The sequence below is a fragment of the Equus asinus genome, chromosome 29 (genome assembly GCF_041296235.1).
Source record: "Equus asinus isolate D_3611 breed Donkey chromosome 29, EquAss-T2T_v2, whole genome shotgun sequence".
Classification (NCBI taxonomy): Eukaryota; Metazoa; Chordata; class Mammalia; order Perissodactyla; family Equidae; genus Equus; species Equus asinus.
Genome location: NC_091818.1, coordinates 29,779,352 through 29,794,136, shown reverse-complemented (window position 1 = coordinate 29,794,136; position 14,785 = coordinate 29,779,352). Strand labels below are relative to the sequence as shown.

The window sequence follows — 14,785 nt, the reverse complement described above, 5'->3', positions numbered from 1 at the left end:
AAGGAATGGTGGCAGAGTCCTCTCGGTTCCTGTGGTTGGTTGGTTGGGATGTTTGAAATTAACACGTTGTCTCAAAAAGGAAATTGTTTAGCCAATGTAAGTTCTTAACTTCGGATAAAGTGCGTAATATGTAAAAGAGGACAGCTGTTTTGTCAAAGAGAAAAGAGGGGCATAAAGCTAGTTGAGTTCTCCCCATGGCTAGATTTTTTAATGAAATCAAAAGAGCTTCATTTATTTGAGTGGCTCTGATTAAAATGAAGATTCTACCCACCTCATCGACAGCTAGATGAATTGGGGGCAGGGTTGATAATGGGCTGCTTAGGGGAATAAAATCTGAGGGAGGAAATTCAGTGGTACAGCTATTTGGTTTACATAGTACAGATTTAGGACAAAGTTGCTTTGTTCTCCCATAGCCTTCCCAGTCAATAACCAATAGCTCCGTAGGAATCGTTGTCACATGAAATAAAATAAAATTAAATGTATTAGCGACAATGTATTAGTTAGGTGGAAAGAAAACTCAATTGTGGATGTGACTATTTTCATTTTGGTTTTTTGTTGTTGTTTTTCACTGTGGCATTTGAAATTGCTTCCTATTTTTATTTCTTGAGAAAACGATGTTTGGCTGTTATTGACCAAAAACACATGTGGGGCTTAGAGTGTACATACATACTAGAGTTTTGTTTTGTTATTATGATTCATTGTCTGGCTAACGCATGCCATAATTACCCATATTTGTACACATGTCGTGGCCTTTTGTAATGAAAGACGACACGGTTGATGGCATAAGCTCTAAACGGGGGTGTGATCAAGGGAATTTTTTCACAGTCCTTACCAGTTAGGTAAACAGTCTGTACTTCGAAGTCTGGAGTAGCCACTTGAAATATGTGACCTCCAAAATTCTGCATTTTTTGTTTTTTTGTCTCCTGGCAACATAACATATTTATACTTTGGCCACCACCTCCTCATACAGAAAGGTCTGCTGCTGTTTTAAAGTTTAAAACAACAAATGGGAAAGTTGAGTCAGATCAAGGATTCAGTGTTACTGAAGCTACCCTCCCTGCCTTCTGTTTATGTGGACAGATAATAAGGATTCAGAATACAAATGTACCAATAAAAAGAACCCTGCTCGTGGCAGATTAGTGAGCATGCATCCTTGGTTGTAAAAACAGCACTCCAGGGGCCGGCCTGGTGGTACAATGGTTAAGTTCAGCACACTCTGCTTCAGTGGCCTGGGGTCTACAGGTTCAAATCCAGGGTTTGGACCTATCTACCACTCATGAAGCCATGCTGTGATGGCACCCACATTACAAAATAGGGGAAGACTGGCACAGATGTCAGCTCAGAGCTAATCTTCCTCAAGCAAAAAAGAGGAAGATTAGCAACAGATATTAGCTCAGGGCCAATCTTCCTCACCAAAAAAAAAAAAAAAAAAAAAGGAAGAAAGGAATAGAAAAAATAGCACTCCAGGGGTTCTCTAGTTATAATATCATTTTCATTAAGTCTTTTTCACCATTTAGCAAAGACAACTTGGGGGTCGTGTGGGGGTGAGGTGGAAGGAAATTGGAAACAAGCTAAGGCAAAATCTTCATGGCATGAATGCCAGTAGAAACTGCAGAAACCTGAGGTCCTTCCATCTGAGATGTGATGCCGAGCTCCTCAAGTGGTCTCTGTGGTCTTCTGCTGTGGACAATCACAGAATAACCAGGCACTTGGCTGAGCTCCCAGGAGCTGCTTCTGAGATGTTTCAAATTCACAGTGGTCAGGTTCTGCTCTCCCATTTCCTTGCCTCTCCAATCCCCTCTCCCACTTTCAGGCAACCTAAAGTAGATCTAAATGTGATTTGAATTTCACATGGTGCCATCTTGGGTTATAGTTTAATGCGCTTCACATCAATTGCGTTGATATAAAGGGCACCTGCAGAATTTCTCAACCCCAGCGCTGTCGATGTATTGAGCTGGATATTTCTTTGTGATCGGGGGCTGTCCTGTGCATTGTAGGATGCTGCACAGCCTCCTTGGTCTCTACCCTCTAGATGCTGGTAAACACCCACCCCTCCCCACGTGGCAATCAAAAATGTCCCTAGACATTGCTAAATGTCCCCTGGGGGCGAAATCACCCCCAGTTGAGAACCGCTGAGTTATAGCAAGGAAAACTAACATTTATTTGGCATCTCTAATGTGCCAGATGTGGACTAGATGTTCTATGTAATCCTGACAATTATCCTGTGACGTCTTATCTCCTTTTTATAGATTAGGCAGCTGAGAGATGGCAAGGGTAAGTGTTGTTGTTCTTCCATTTTGATGTTTTGGTTCCTTCTTTATTTTTCAATACTCAACAATGAAAATGCATTCTAAACAGAGAAATTATTTTATACCAAGGAAAAACAGAAAATGTTATTTTTAATATATTTATTCTATAATATAGCTGGGTATTTTAGACATTCCCTAAATCACAAGCACTTAACTTAAAAATGTGCCAAAAGTATGAAAAGCCAAAACATCGTTATTAAATATCGATTTACCCACCTCAATAAAGGTTGCCTTTTCTTTACTATTCTCTTAATGCTGGAAAGTAACCTCATTGTCTTGGATTTGTCATTTCTTCTGTTTTCTGGCCCGATAAACTATCTCGTATCTAGAATCCATTATTTCCTTTCCTGCACGCACCTCATTTATCCCCATTCGTGTTTCTCACTCTCAGTATTCCATTTGTCATTGATGCGTGTGCTCCTTCCATAATCTCTCTTCTTCAGCTTTTCTCTTCATGCTTTTCCCAAGGACCTCAAGAAAACGTTCCTCAATCCCATTTGAAAGAAAGAAAAAATCCTAATGAATGTGTGAAAAGAGTGACATACCCGTAACAAGAAAATACTGTTGTTTACTGTTGGAGGCTTTCTGGGAGCTCAGAAATGCATTGAAATTCCTGTATGTTCCGTTCAGAATTTCCGTCCTCTTCCTCCTCTGTTTCAGCTCCAGTTGGTTTTTGTTTACCTGAAATCAACATTAGTTATCATTTTTCCATTGTAAATATATTTTAGTGGCATTATAAATTACTGTGGGCTAGAATTGGAAAGCTAGCAATCGTACATGTCATTGTCAGAAAAGAAAGAAACTCCGTTCCAAATTGAAAACTGGTGTCCAAGTATAATTTTTCAAAAATTTCAGAACAATTTTCTCAAACAAATATAGAATGAATATATACTAAAGATTTTGTTTTAACTTATTGAAGGAACCAGGGGGATGGTAAAGCCAGTTTAAGAGATTATGGGAGAGACAGAGTATTTATAGTTATTGAAAGAAAGAATAGTGGGCTAAGATTGGAAATTAGATACAGAATTGGTTAATGCGCGACAGGGCGTAAAACAATCATAAAAGGATAACGAGGGGGTTATCTTTTATACGAGACAGAAATTGTTAGCATCTCTGAGAGATGAATTCATTTCTACTGGACAAATTCTATCAGTTTTCTATAATATCTACCCTCACAGAGATATAAAATATCCTAATCCATAGTAAGTTAAGCAATCGTGAGTTAAACAAAGGTCTCCAATTTCCCTAGAAAATTAGATAATCCTTGGTTGCCTGTTAGATACTTAAGAAAACTTTTTTTGATATTGAAAAAGTAACATAAACCCATTGTAGAAAGTTTTAAAAATTCTAAATTTTGCCAAAGGAGAGAAAAAAGCTACCCTCAAACCACTACCCAGATGCAACCACTATAAATAGAATTCATATGTTTCCTTACAAGTTTTTTTCTAAATATTTTTAACAGTGGAGCCATTATTGTGGAAAAAAATTTGACAGGCTACTTTTTTTCTTCTACTTACCGTCCTATTTCATATCTAGTTTGTTATATAACGCAAGTGTCCTGTAAACATTTTAATGTCTGTATAACGATGCATTTTTTGTATCATGATTCTTTTCACTATTTCTCTGAATTCTAAAATTATTTATTATAGATAAATAATTCATTTATTGTGAATTTTTCCAGAATACAAAAAAATAGGTAATAATATAATGACCAATAATATAATGACCAATAGATTGTGGATACAATCTAGTTTAAGAAATAAGATATCACTCATAGAATTGGCCCCTCCCTCCATGAATTCTCCGAATGTACTCTTCTCCTTTGATTGTGTACATGCGTCTCCCTGTGTACTGTGTAAGGGTTCCTCTGGGTGTGTATTGAGGAATGAGATGCCAATCAAAGGGCAAGCACATCTATAATGTCACTACGTTCTGCTAAGTCTTGAACATGGCTGTACCAATTTGTGTTCCCACCAATGCATGAAAGTCTGGTTTCTCTACATCAGGAGTTGGCAAACCTTTTCTGTGAAGGACCAGATAGGAAATATTTAAGCCTTGGTGAGCTACATGGTGTCTGTCACAACTGCTCAACTGTGCTGTTGTGCAAAAGCAGCCATAGATGATTCATGAGTGAATGAGCATGACTGTGTTCTAATAAAACGTTATTTAATGACACTGAAAGTTGAATGTCACATAATTGTCATATGTCACAAAATACGATTCTTCTTTTGATTTTTTTCCCAACAATTTAAAAATGTAAAAGACATTCTTAGCTTGCAGGTTATGCAGAACAGATAGCTGGTTAGATTTGGCTCGTGGTTCATAATTTGCCAACTGCTGCTTGACTTCCTCACTAAGAGCTGGTATTTTCAGATACCTTCAATGTTCCCAGCCTACTGGGTGTGGAATGGTAAATTGTGATTTTAATTTGCATTCTGGATTAGCAGTGAAGTCAATTGGCCACTAGGATTCACCCCACTGGTTTACTATTCATGTTTTTTTCCTTTATACTTTCAGAGTGTGGGTCTTTTATTTATTGACTTATACTTCTTTCTATTTTCTGGCCAGTTTTCCTTTGTTATATGCTTTGCAAATGTCCTCAGAGTATTGTGATTACCATTCTACTTTTTAAAAGGTATTTTTTGATGAAAAGAAGTTTTTCATTAAAATTAAATTTGTCCAACTGATATTGGACGGTGTGAGAAAAATTCATATTTTTCATACACATTGAGAACGTGAAAGGTGACCACAAAAGAGAGAGATCACTTTCTTGTATGCAAAAGAGGAAATATTTCTTCATTGGACCAGGGGGAGAAGAATGTTCTCACTTTGACTCCAGACTCCTTTTTGGTCCAGTAGTTTCCTTGAACGCTAACAGCTTGTCTGGTTGTGCAACCTGTCGTTCCACAGTGAAGACAGCATCTTTAAGCCCTGTTGTGGCCAGTGCTGCCCAAAGGCATGCATCTGATATTAATGAAATGTTACTCTGCTTTCACAAGTTTGCAAGCGTCTCTCTTCCAAGCCAGCTGACGTCATTCAAAGTAGAAAAAGACCCTCCCACTTGCGTTTGCTAATTGACTTTGATGGGCTCCTCTGTGTGCCTAAGTGGTTTCTGGAACAGAGAGAACTGTTGTAATCTGAAGAACTTTAGACAGTCACACTGGCTAAGACTGCGCACCCCAAGCCAGCAAGGAAAAGGAGCAAAGTTGATATGCTGGTCAGCAAAGCGAGGTTTGGCTGCCTTGAGCCTTTTTAGACTTTGTGCTCCTGTGAAGGCTGTTCCTTCTGGAGAGCTGGGCCCACTTGGAACTGGGCTGGCATGCTTGACAGACGCCTCACGTCTTCTCAGACTAAGTGCTTTATTCCTGGGGTAAGCATACGGGCAGGGATGCAGGCCAGATGCACCGTGTGGTTTAAACAGGAATGTACTGAATTGTTAATGTGCTCAAGCTGAAATCACGTTCGTTGCTTCACTTTTTTAAAGTTTTCCTTATCTTGCCAGAAATGCCATTCACAGTTTTTTTATGGAAATATTCAGGTGGTTTAAGCAAGTAAAACTGTAACTCTGGTTTTAAACTCTATGTTATTGAGATCAATTTAGTAGTTGAGGGGAGAGAGAGCGACGCAGAGAAACAGTGGAAAATGGAAACGCTTTTTCCAGCTGCAGACAGCCCCTGGTTGCTTGTGGATCTTGCTGACAGCCTGGTCACTGGGCTTTTTTTTTTTTTTTTCTGAGGTCTTTCTATGTAAATCAGGATGATTTGACTGCTTGTGGTACCGCAAATTAAAAAAATTAATTGCTGTTTGTCACTTAAAAAAAAGTTGAATTTAATGAAATACAGAAATGGAGTCTAATGTTTAAAATACTCAAAGACAGAGGTTTACCACACAAAGATTAGATGTTTTGATCTTTAGATTTGGGTCAGAACTTTAAAAGAAAAAAGACAACATTGTTATAGGTGCCCTTTTAGGGAGGGGTTCAGAAAAAGTAATTCTAGAACCCAAATGTAAAAATAAAAATCCTAAGGTTACAAATATCTATGCTAATAGGATTTGAAAATATCATTTTAAAATCAATAAAATACAGTTTGTCTAGAAATTCTTTCCAAGCCAGCTCTTTGGTTTCCCGGTGTTCCAACCTATACTGAACTTAGTTGAACAGAGAAAAAAAACTTGCTAAGAAACGTCTGTGTATGGTAATCATTTGTTCTGTATTGTATCATATGAAAATATTCGTGCAATCAGTAAACCCTGAGATGGTTTGCTTACTCTATGTGATTTCAATGATGTTTTATTATATTTCATTTTAAATTTTCTAAAGATACAGTTTTTTTGGCTTCTGTTGGCCCCCGCAAATTTTGTATACCACAGCTATATTTCGTTAAGCTCTGATGTGGCTGGCAATGTATACACTAATTATAAAGGATTTCTGGGCAGTCGATGCTTCATACAAATTACTGAGCTTTTCAAATGCCACTCACGTTTAATTCAGAAATTATTCAATACCTGTTTGTTTTGAGGGGCATCTGGAATCCTCATTTTCCGTTAACTTGCCTGCTTTCTAAGAATGTCACATGCAAAATAGCTGTTCTAGTTGTTTCTGCAGAGGAATGCTATTATGAATTAGGAAAATGTATGATCCACAACCCAAACTGCCAAGTATCCAAATTGCCAAAAACCTTCCAGTCGTTGTTTTGAATATTTTTAGCAGTGAAATTGGGCACAAAAATGTCACAGTTCTTTCCTTGGGATGTCAGTCTAGATGACTCCAAAACAGTTACTAGATCCTAGATCCCCAGTGCTAGATTTTTGCACGGGTTTGTCACTTCTCATTTTAATTACCACCTGTGTTTCAATAGCACTGACAAATAGATGGATTTTTGTTTTAATGCTTAAGGTTTAAGTCGTTATAAAGACTCTATTCTGTTCCCACTTTGATCCAGTCATTCTCAAAGTTCCCAAAGTCATGCAATTCTTAAAGTAATGACAGAAACTTTTCTTTCAATTTGGATGATAACATAAATGGAGAGAATTTTTAAAAATACATATATATATATTTATGTGTGTATGTATATGTACTATGGAATAACTTTTTAGGATGCTGAATAAACTATGTGGTCTTTACTTTCATTCTTATTAAGTATGATTTCAGTTTTTATATCAGTTGTACTTTTTTGTACCTTGAGATCATAATGGTTTATAACATTGTGAAATTTCAGGTGTATATTATTATATACCACTTTCTGTATATACTGCATCGTGCTCACCACCAGTAGTCTAATATTTATCTGTCACCATACATATATGCCCCTTTCCCCCTTTTGCCCACCCCCTGACCCCCTTCCCCTCTGGTAACCACTAATCTGTTCTCTTTGTCCATGTTTTGTTTATCTTCCACATATGAGTGAAATCATATGGTTTTTGTCCTTCTTTGTCTGGCTTATTTCACTTAATAAAATTCCCTCAAGGTGCATCCATGTTGTTGCTAATGGGACGATTTTGTCTTTTTTATGGCCAAGTAGTACTCCATTGTATATATATACACCACATCTTCTTTATCCAGTCCTCAGTTGATGGGCACTTGGGTTGCTTCCACATCTTGGCTATTGTGAGTAATGCTGCAATGAACATAGGGGTGCATAAATCTCTTTGGACTGTTGATTTCAAGTTCTTTGGATAAATACCCAGTGGTGGGATAGCTGGATCATGTGCTATTTCAGTTGTGCTTTTTAAAATCACTACAAACCCCCAACGTGTGAAAGCACATTTAGAAATTATACATTTCTCTTCTTTTTTTTTCAAAGATTGGCACCTGAGCTAACATCGGTTGCCAATCTTCTTTTTTTCCTTCCTTCTTCTCCTCCCTAAAGTCCCCCGGTACATAGTTGTATATTCTAGTTGTAGGTCCTTCTGGTTGTGGCATGTGGGACGCTGCCTCAGCGTGGCTTGATGAGTGGTGCTAGGTCCGCGCCCAGGATCTGAACCAGTGAAACCCTCAGCCATCAGAGCGCAGCACACGAACTTAACCATCCGGCTACAGGGCCAGCCCCTAATTCTCTTCTTAGATTAAAATGAAATTAATAAATCAAGATAATTATTTTTCACCGCCAAGGGGAAAAAAAATAAATATGACTCCGACTAGTGTTAAGTATATTTTATGAATTCTGGTATTGTTGCATTAAGTTTCTTGAACATAATATCCTTTGTGACTGGGATTGTGTGCCATTATTCTTAGGCCGAAATAGCCAACTCCTCTATCTCCTTTCTTCTTTTCCTTCAAATAAAAATGATCTCTTGGATTTGTGTAGGTTTTTCTGTTTATAATGTGCTGCCCATAATGTCGGTTTTTTCTGACTATGGGTAAGAGCAAGTGTTTGGATCCAGTTAGACTTAACTTTGAGTACTAGGCCAGCTCCTTAAAAACTGTGTGATTTGGCAAGTTTTATCTTCTCTGAGCCTCGGTCTCATCATCTGCGTAAAATTAGGAATAATAATATCTCTGTTTTAAGGTATTGGTGAGAATTTTTCTTAAAAATTACGGTGCATATAGACCGCTTAGCGCAGTCCCTACAGGTGTTAAGAGAATGCACAGACCTACTTACATTTTCTGCAGTGGCTCATAAGGATGGAACTTAGCTCTGAGGTCCCGATGATGTCTGGGAGAGGACCAAGGGAAAGTTGCGTGTGAGTTGTTTTTATTTGCATATTGGGAGAAAGATCGAGAGATTAAAGTACATAACAACCCTGTAAAGATATCCAGGTATCTTAACTGGATCAGATGGCTGGGAGGGAAAGGCAAGTGAGAACCTTCTGGAAACTATATGCAGATATTTGAGTCTCTGTGTGTATATATATATGTACATGAACATCTTCTAGCTTCAGGAGATTCTTGAAATGGCTCTCAACTCCCAAATGGTAAAGAACCAGAGCTCCTGAATGGTAATAATTCTGAGAAAACAAAAAAATGACAGAAGTTAAATATTCTCAGAAGTCTACTAATTTTTGAATTATTCTTTCTTTCTCTTTACCTTGATATTGCTAAAGCAGTTTAGAAAAAAGAAAAAAAGGAAGTTGACATTTGACTCTGTATACCCATATACTATAAAACAAATCATGGTCTAAGCCTATAGGTTTGTGCATCATTTTTCAGATATAATTTGTATTTAAATGGAAGCATGATGTTTAAAAGGTCTGGTGGCTAATACGTGTACATGAGGATGCTTTAAAGGATTAGTACGAAGATGCTGGCTTTATCACCTGGAGATGCCAGAATGTTTAATTTCACCTTGCCCCAGAAAACAATCAGTTTGTGGAAATGATAATTTTGTGCAAGCCTGACAGACATTTGCCAAGTTATTTTTATTGTTAAAATTGAAAAAACTTGAAAGACAGCTTTCCATGGCAAAGTAATTAATTAAAAGCTATTAATATGAAACATAGAAGAAATATTAAATGAAATGTTGTGTGGAGGAACACCCCACAATCTCACTACTTTTGGTCAAATATTTTTATTCTGGCAAATGATATCCCAGTGCCTTTCCACGAGCATCTGTATTTTTCTGGCTGTAACTATAGTGTGGTTACTCTAGACTGTTCTGGGTTCTGCATTTTTCCTGTAGCTGTATTTTGAGATCACTTTTTAATCACAGTGTGATAAAGCATTGTGTGGATTTACCATAGTTTGTCCAAATAAAAGAGTTGTTTTTTGTTGGATTTTTAGTTGATTTTATAGTTTTGTTTTTATAGATAAATCTGTAATAACAATTTTGAGCATATGGTTGTTGGCTCTGTTAAATAACTTCTTTGAGATAAATTCTCAGATGTGGAGTTATTTCCACAATGAGTTGATTTGAATGTTCTTATGTTCTATGCCTTTCCATATCTGTTTTCAAAATGATTATACCAGTTGACAATGCCAACATAATATTAATAATATACTAATTTCATCACAGTATGCTCCACATTAGGTATAATAATTGCTTTAAAATGTACATAAGTATACAACATCGCTTCAATTTCTATGTAGTAGATTACTAGCAAAGGTGAATATTTATCTGAATATTTTTGTATCTCTGTGTAAATTATTTTATTAGATTTCCTGTGTTTAGATTCAGATGTTACTTTTGTTAGATGTGAAGAGTGGCTCTTTACAGAATAAACTCTTAGACCGTTTTCTCCCTATCCAGTCCCAGCTATCAAAATATTTCCATTTATAAAAACCTGCTGATGTTACTAAGGGGTACTTCAGTGTGAGACAACAGAGCATTAGTTTGATTAGAAATTGACACTAGACCAGTTAAAAGATTAAGCCACGATTTTGCGAAGTGGAACCAAAAGCTTTTGACTTTGTTTAGATATCTAACTTATTTCCTGCAGAGAGCTAGTAACTCAGACAAATATGAAAAAGACCACATCTGACTCAAGCTGTAGTTAATATGAAAGTGTCTTCTGTCTCACCTTTGGGTTCATAGATTTTGCATTGTCAAGGACAGCACAAACCAGTAAATTGTCAAGTTTTTATTGATTCAGAGCTGTCAGAGCCAAGAGGGGACTCTGTACCCTTGTAGCTTCCAGGGGGCTCCCACTTCCAGTGGTCATTTGGAGGAGCACCCGTCTCCCCGACTCTTCCTGCAGAGTTGGAGAACTGGAATTTTCTACACTCTTTCTTGGTAAGGGAACTGCTGTCGTTTTTTACCTTAATGTAATATGATGTCATTTGGGGACCTTACAAACAGTACCTACCTGCTTTTAAAACTTGGTCCAATTATATAGTGTTGTTACCTGTTAGTGGCATTTTAGGCATCAGAAAAGAGAAAAATCTGACCTCTGAAATCATATCTATATCCTTATCTATGCTATCAACACATAAAATAGATCTGCCAAAGTCCGGAAGGTTCCACACGCTCTGATACAAGTGCCCTTTTCACAAAGTCTGTTTCTTCCTGGGCCTCCTAATCTTCCTGGTTACTCAGGGACAGAAAATGACTTTGGTTCGAGAACATGAAAGGATGGACAGAGCTCACTGCACTGAGAGGAGAACAGGATTTTATTCTTGGTTCCAGCTCTGCTTTCTTCATTTGGGAGCAAGCTAATTAACATCTCTAGGCTTGTTTTATCACCTAAACAGTGAAGGTAATAATTCTTATCTCTCCGTTGCTCTATATGGGAGGTTGTAAAGACCCATAGGGGGGTTACGAAATACTTAAAGCATCTCAGAATAGCTGTTTATAGTTTTGTCTTTCCTTTGAAGCCCAGCAATGGCTTAAAGAATGTACCTTCGATATTAATATATATTGAATCAAGTATTTTAACCTCAGATCTTTTTTTTTTCTATTTTTCCTTTTTTTGTTCTTTTTTCTTTTTGGGCCTCTCCTGTCTTGGCACCAGCATAGGGATTTCTGCCGCATGAAACTTGATGAGCCTGAGATCCGTCCTATTGGGTCCAGGTTTATAACCGTTTTCATGACTTAAATGTTCAACAGAAACACATGCTTGGAACCTTTCAAGGCTAAGTTCCACATCAGCGGGCTTTTTCATCATTCACAGCCCCACTTCCAAAGGCTTTTACAGTAAACTGCGAATAATTAATGTGAGCGTGATATTTGGATATTTTTAAAAACGAGTTTATATATGCACTCAAATACAACAGTATGAAAAAGAAGTAACTTCATGATATTGCCAAAAATAGTAATCACCTACACATGATATGTGTTGAGTGCTACCCAGGTGAAAGAAAACGTGATCTCCATTGTTGAGGAAATTACTGCTTATGCAGATAACAACAAGAGAAAAAAATGTGTGCGCAACTGTGCAAATATTGAGGACTAAAGAACCATGAATGTCTGTTCTAGGCAGGATAAATATTTAGAGAATTCTCAGGGTAAAAGATTAGTTGAAAGTTCAGAAGTTGTGGAATATAGTTCAATTTAACAGCAATTAAAGAATAGGTTTGTCAACTCTCTTTAATATGATTCAGTTGTGTATGTTTCTCACTGTAGCTAGACCGTGGCGGCCCAAGATGCTGACATGGCTGGATTTGTGCTCAGTAAAAGTTTATATTTTAAAGAGATCTCCAACCCGTGCCCTCGTCTTTGCATTTCATGGGAAGGATAGGAATTCACAGGCTATTGTAGGAGGCGTGACAGGATTCAGGGTCCCCATGAGAGCCGTCACTTGGCTACTCCTGGACACCTTTTGAAAGATGTGATGTTGTAGCTGGAACAGCTAATTGGTGGAGATGTTGCAAGTTGTTTGTTTAAAGAGATTCAAAAAGAGCAAATTGTCACTGAGCTCCACATTAATAAAGCTACGTAAGCCAATAAGAGAGAGTTTGTATGAATAATAAAAGGTCCTTATTGCTGATGCAATATATGCTTTGGGTTGAGAAAATGTGTATTTGTTTAATTTCTACAGCTGAGTGAGTTCACTTGCCTTCTCTGGGACTATTTTTCATTCTAGCAGCATAAATTTAGCACTCATAATACCACTAAAATTGAAGACATTATGCTAATTGAAATAAACCAGTCACAAAAGGACAAATACTGTAGATTCCTCTTATTTGAGGTTCCTGGAACAGACTAAGTCATAGAGACGGAAAGTAGAATGGTGGTTGCCAGAAGCTGGGGGAAGCGAGAAATAGGGAGTTAGTGCTTAATGGGGACAGAGTTTCAGTTGGGGAAGATGAAAAAGTTCTGGAATGGGTGGTGGTGATGGTTGCTTAACATTGTGAATGTACTTAATGCCATTGAACTGTATACTTAAAAAGGGCTAAAATGGGGGCCGGCCCCTGGCCTGGTGGTTAAGTTCAGCACATTCCGCTTCAGCCTGGTTTGGTTCCTGGGCGTGGACCCACACCACTCATAGGCAGCCATGCTGAGGGCTTACCCACATACAAAATAGAGGAAGACTGGCACAGATATTATCTCAGGGCAAATCTTCCTCAGCAAAAAAAAAAAAAAAAAAAAGGCTAATTGGCAAATTTTGTTATGTATCTTTAACACAAATTTTTAAAATGCAATTAATAAAACCCTTTAGTGATTATGTGTGTTGCATGAGACCAAATGCTTTATGCGTATTATTTAATCCTCACAGCAACCCAGGCAAGGAGACACATTGTTGTCTCTATTTTACAGATGGAGAATCTGAGCACAGTCAGAAATGTCACAAGTCTAGGGCCGCACAGGTGTCAGCAGCGTAAGTGAGGACTGGACGCCAGTAAGGAGACTGTCATGTGCACACCCCACACACAGACCTGCCTGTCTGTGCCTGGCTTCCTTTTTTGTTGTTTTTTTGTTTTTCCCTCTGATAATTATGTTCTTACTGCCCAGGCTGCTATTGCGATTGCAGCCTTCCCTCAGGCATAGGGACTTGGGTTCCCTGGGTCTTCATTCATGGAGGTCCTCCTTGACCTTTGGGCCCTGAGGGTCCTGCAGCAGAAGGTGAGGCTGCCCACCAACCCTGCAGTGGTCAGCCAGGCCCTTCAGGCCTTTCCAGCAGCAAATCAGAGACCAGCTGCCTACTCGCTTCTTAGCAGATCTCTTGAAAATCCCCCAACAGACCTGCTACCAAGATCGCCTCAAAATTAACTCATGCTTTAAACATCATTTTAACCCTGTCTAAACAGGCCACTTTTCTTAAAATGCTTTTTTTGTCTTCTAGAATGTTCCCTCAAAAATTAAAAATGACTCGTTTTTTCCTTATCGTTGTGTCCCAGCTACTTTTCAGAAAAACCAGAGCACAGACTCATTTCCACAAAGGAATGTATATAAAAGCCAAATAAAGATATTTTTGTAAAGACTGCGTATATACCATTTCTTTCCCTTTTTTTTTTCTTGCTGAAATCTGTTTACCCAGATTTCACATAAGGTTTTCTGTTTATTTGTTTTCGTTTTGTTTGATCTGTTTAGTTTGCAGTTACAGACTTTGGATCAAGCGTGTGCTATGTACCATCATTCTGTTGCATTACAGATGAGAAGACAATTAATTCTGTGGTAAAGTCAATTTCATGAAACAAGAAAGAAAGGTGCTTGGGGGAATTCGACTGAGTCAGAGATGTTTGCTGATTCTGCTACCTATTGATTTTTGCCTCTTTACGTTCCTCTACTTATACTTTTTAATTGGGCAAAATGATGAACTTGAAGGCTACTGGCTACCTCCAGAAATTTCAGTGTCTTTGAAAAGCTCGTTGGGAGCACGTGCTATTCCACTGTTCTCCTTTCTACCTTTTTCATTCTACCGTGGAAAACCAGATGGTCTGCACCAGCTGAGAGAAATCATTTGCAACCCAGTATATTTGCATAATTTCCTCTCTGCCCTTAATCTGGAACAAAGGAAGCAACATCATAGGCCAGCATAATGAATTAAATCAAGTTCTTAATTACAGAATTAAGAAACTTTTTGAACATAGTTTAAGATTCCATGCTCGTATTTCTCTCCGAGTTCTAGCGTTCCTTGTGAAATGTGATTTCCATTCCAAG

General features: G+C 37.9%; 1 protein-coding gene across 8 annotated transcripts in view; it reads left to right on the top strand.

The window, feature by feature from the left end:
* The window catches only part of CACNB2 (calcium voltage-gated channel auxiliary subunit beta 2), a 351,543-nt gene that overhangs the window by 169,052 nt on the left and 167,706 nt on the right, over positions 1-14,785 (top strand). The window contains exon 1 of one of the 8 annotated variants that reach the window (XM_070500814.1): positions 5,405-5,679. The exons of 6 other annotated variants lie outside the window; for them this stretch is intronic. Coding sequence is in view for 1 of the 2 variants with exons in the window: in XM_044762398.2 (XP_044618333.1) it covers positions 5,629-5,679 (51 nt within the window). In the remaining variant the exon portion in view is untranslated. Of the gene's footprint in view, positions 1-5,404; positions 5,680-14,785 lie in introns of those variants that run through there. One more of the 8 variants, XM_044762398.2, reaches the window with a different exon arrangement.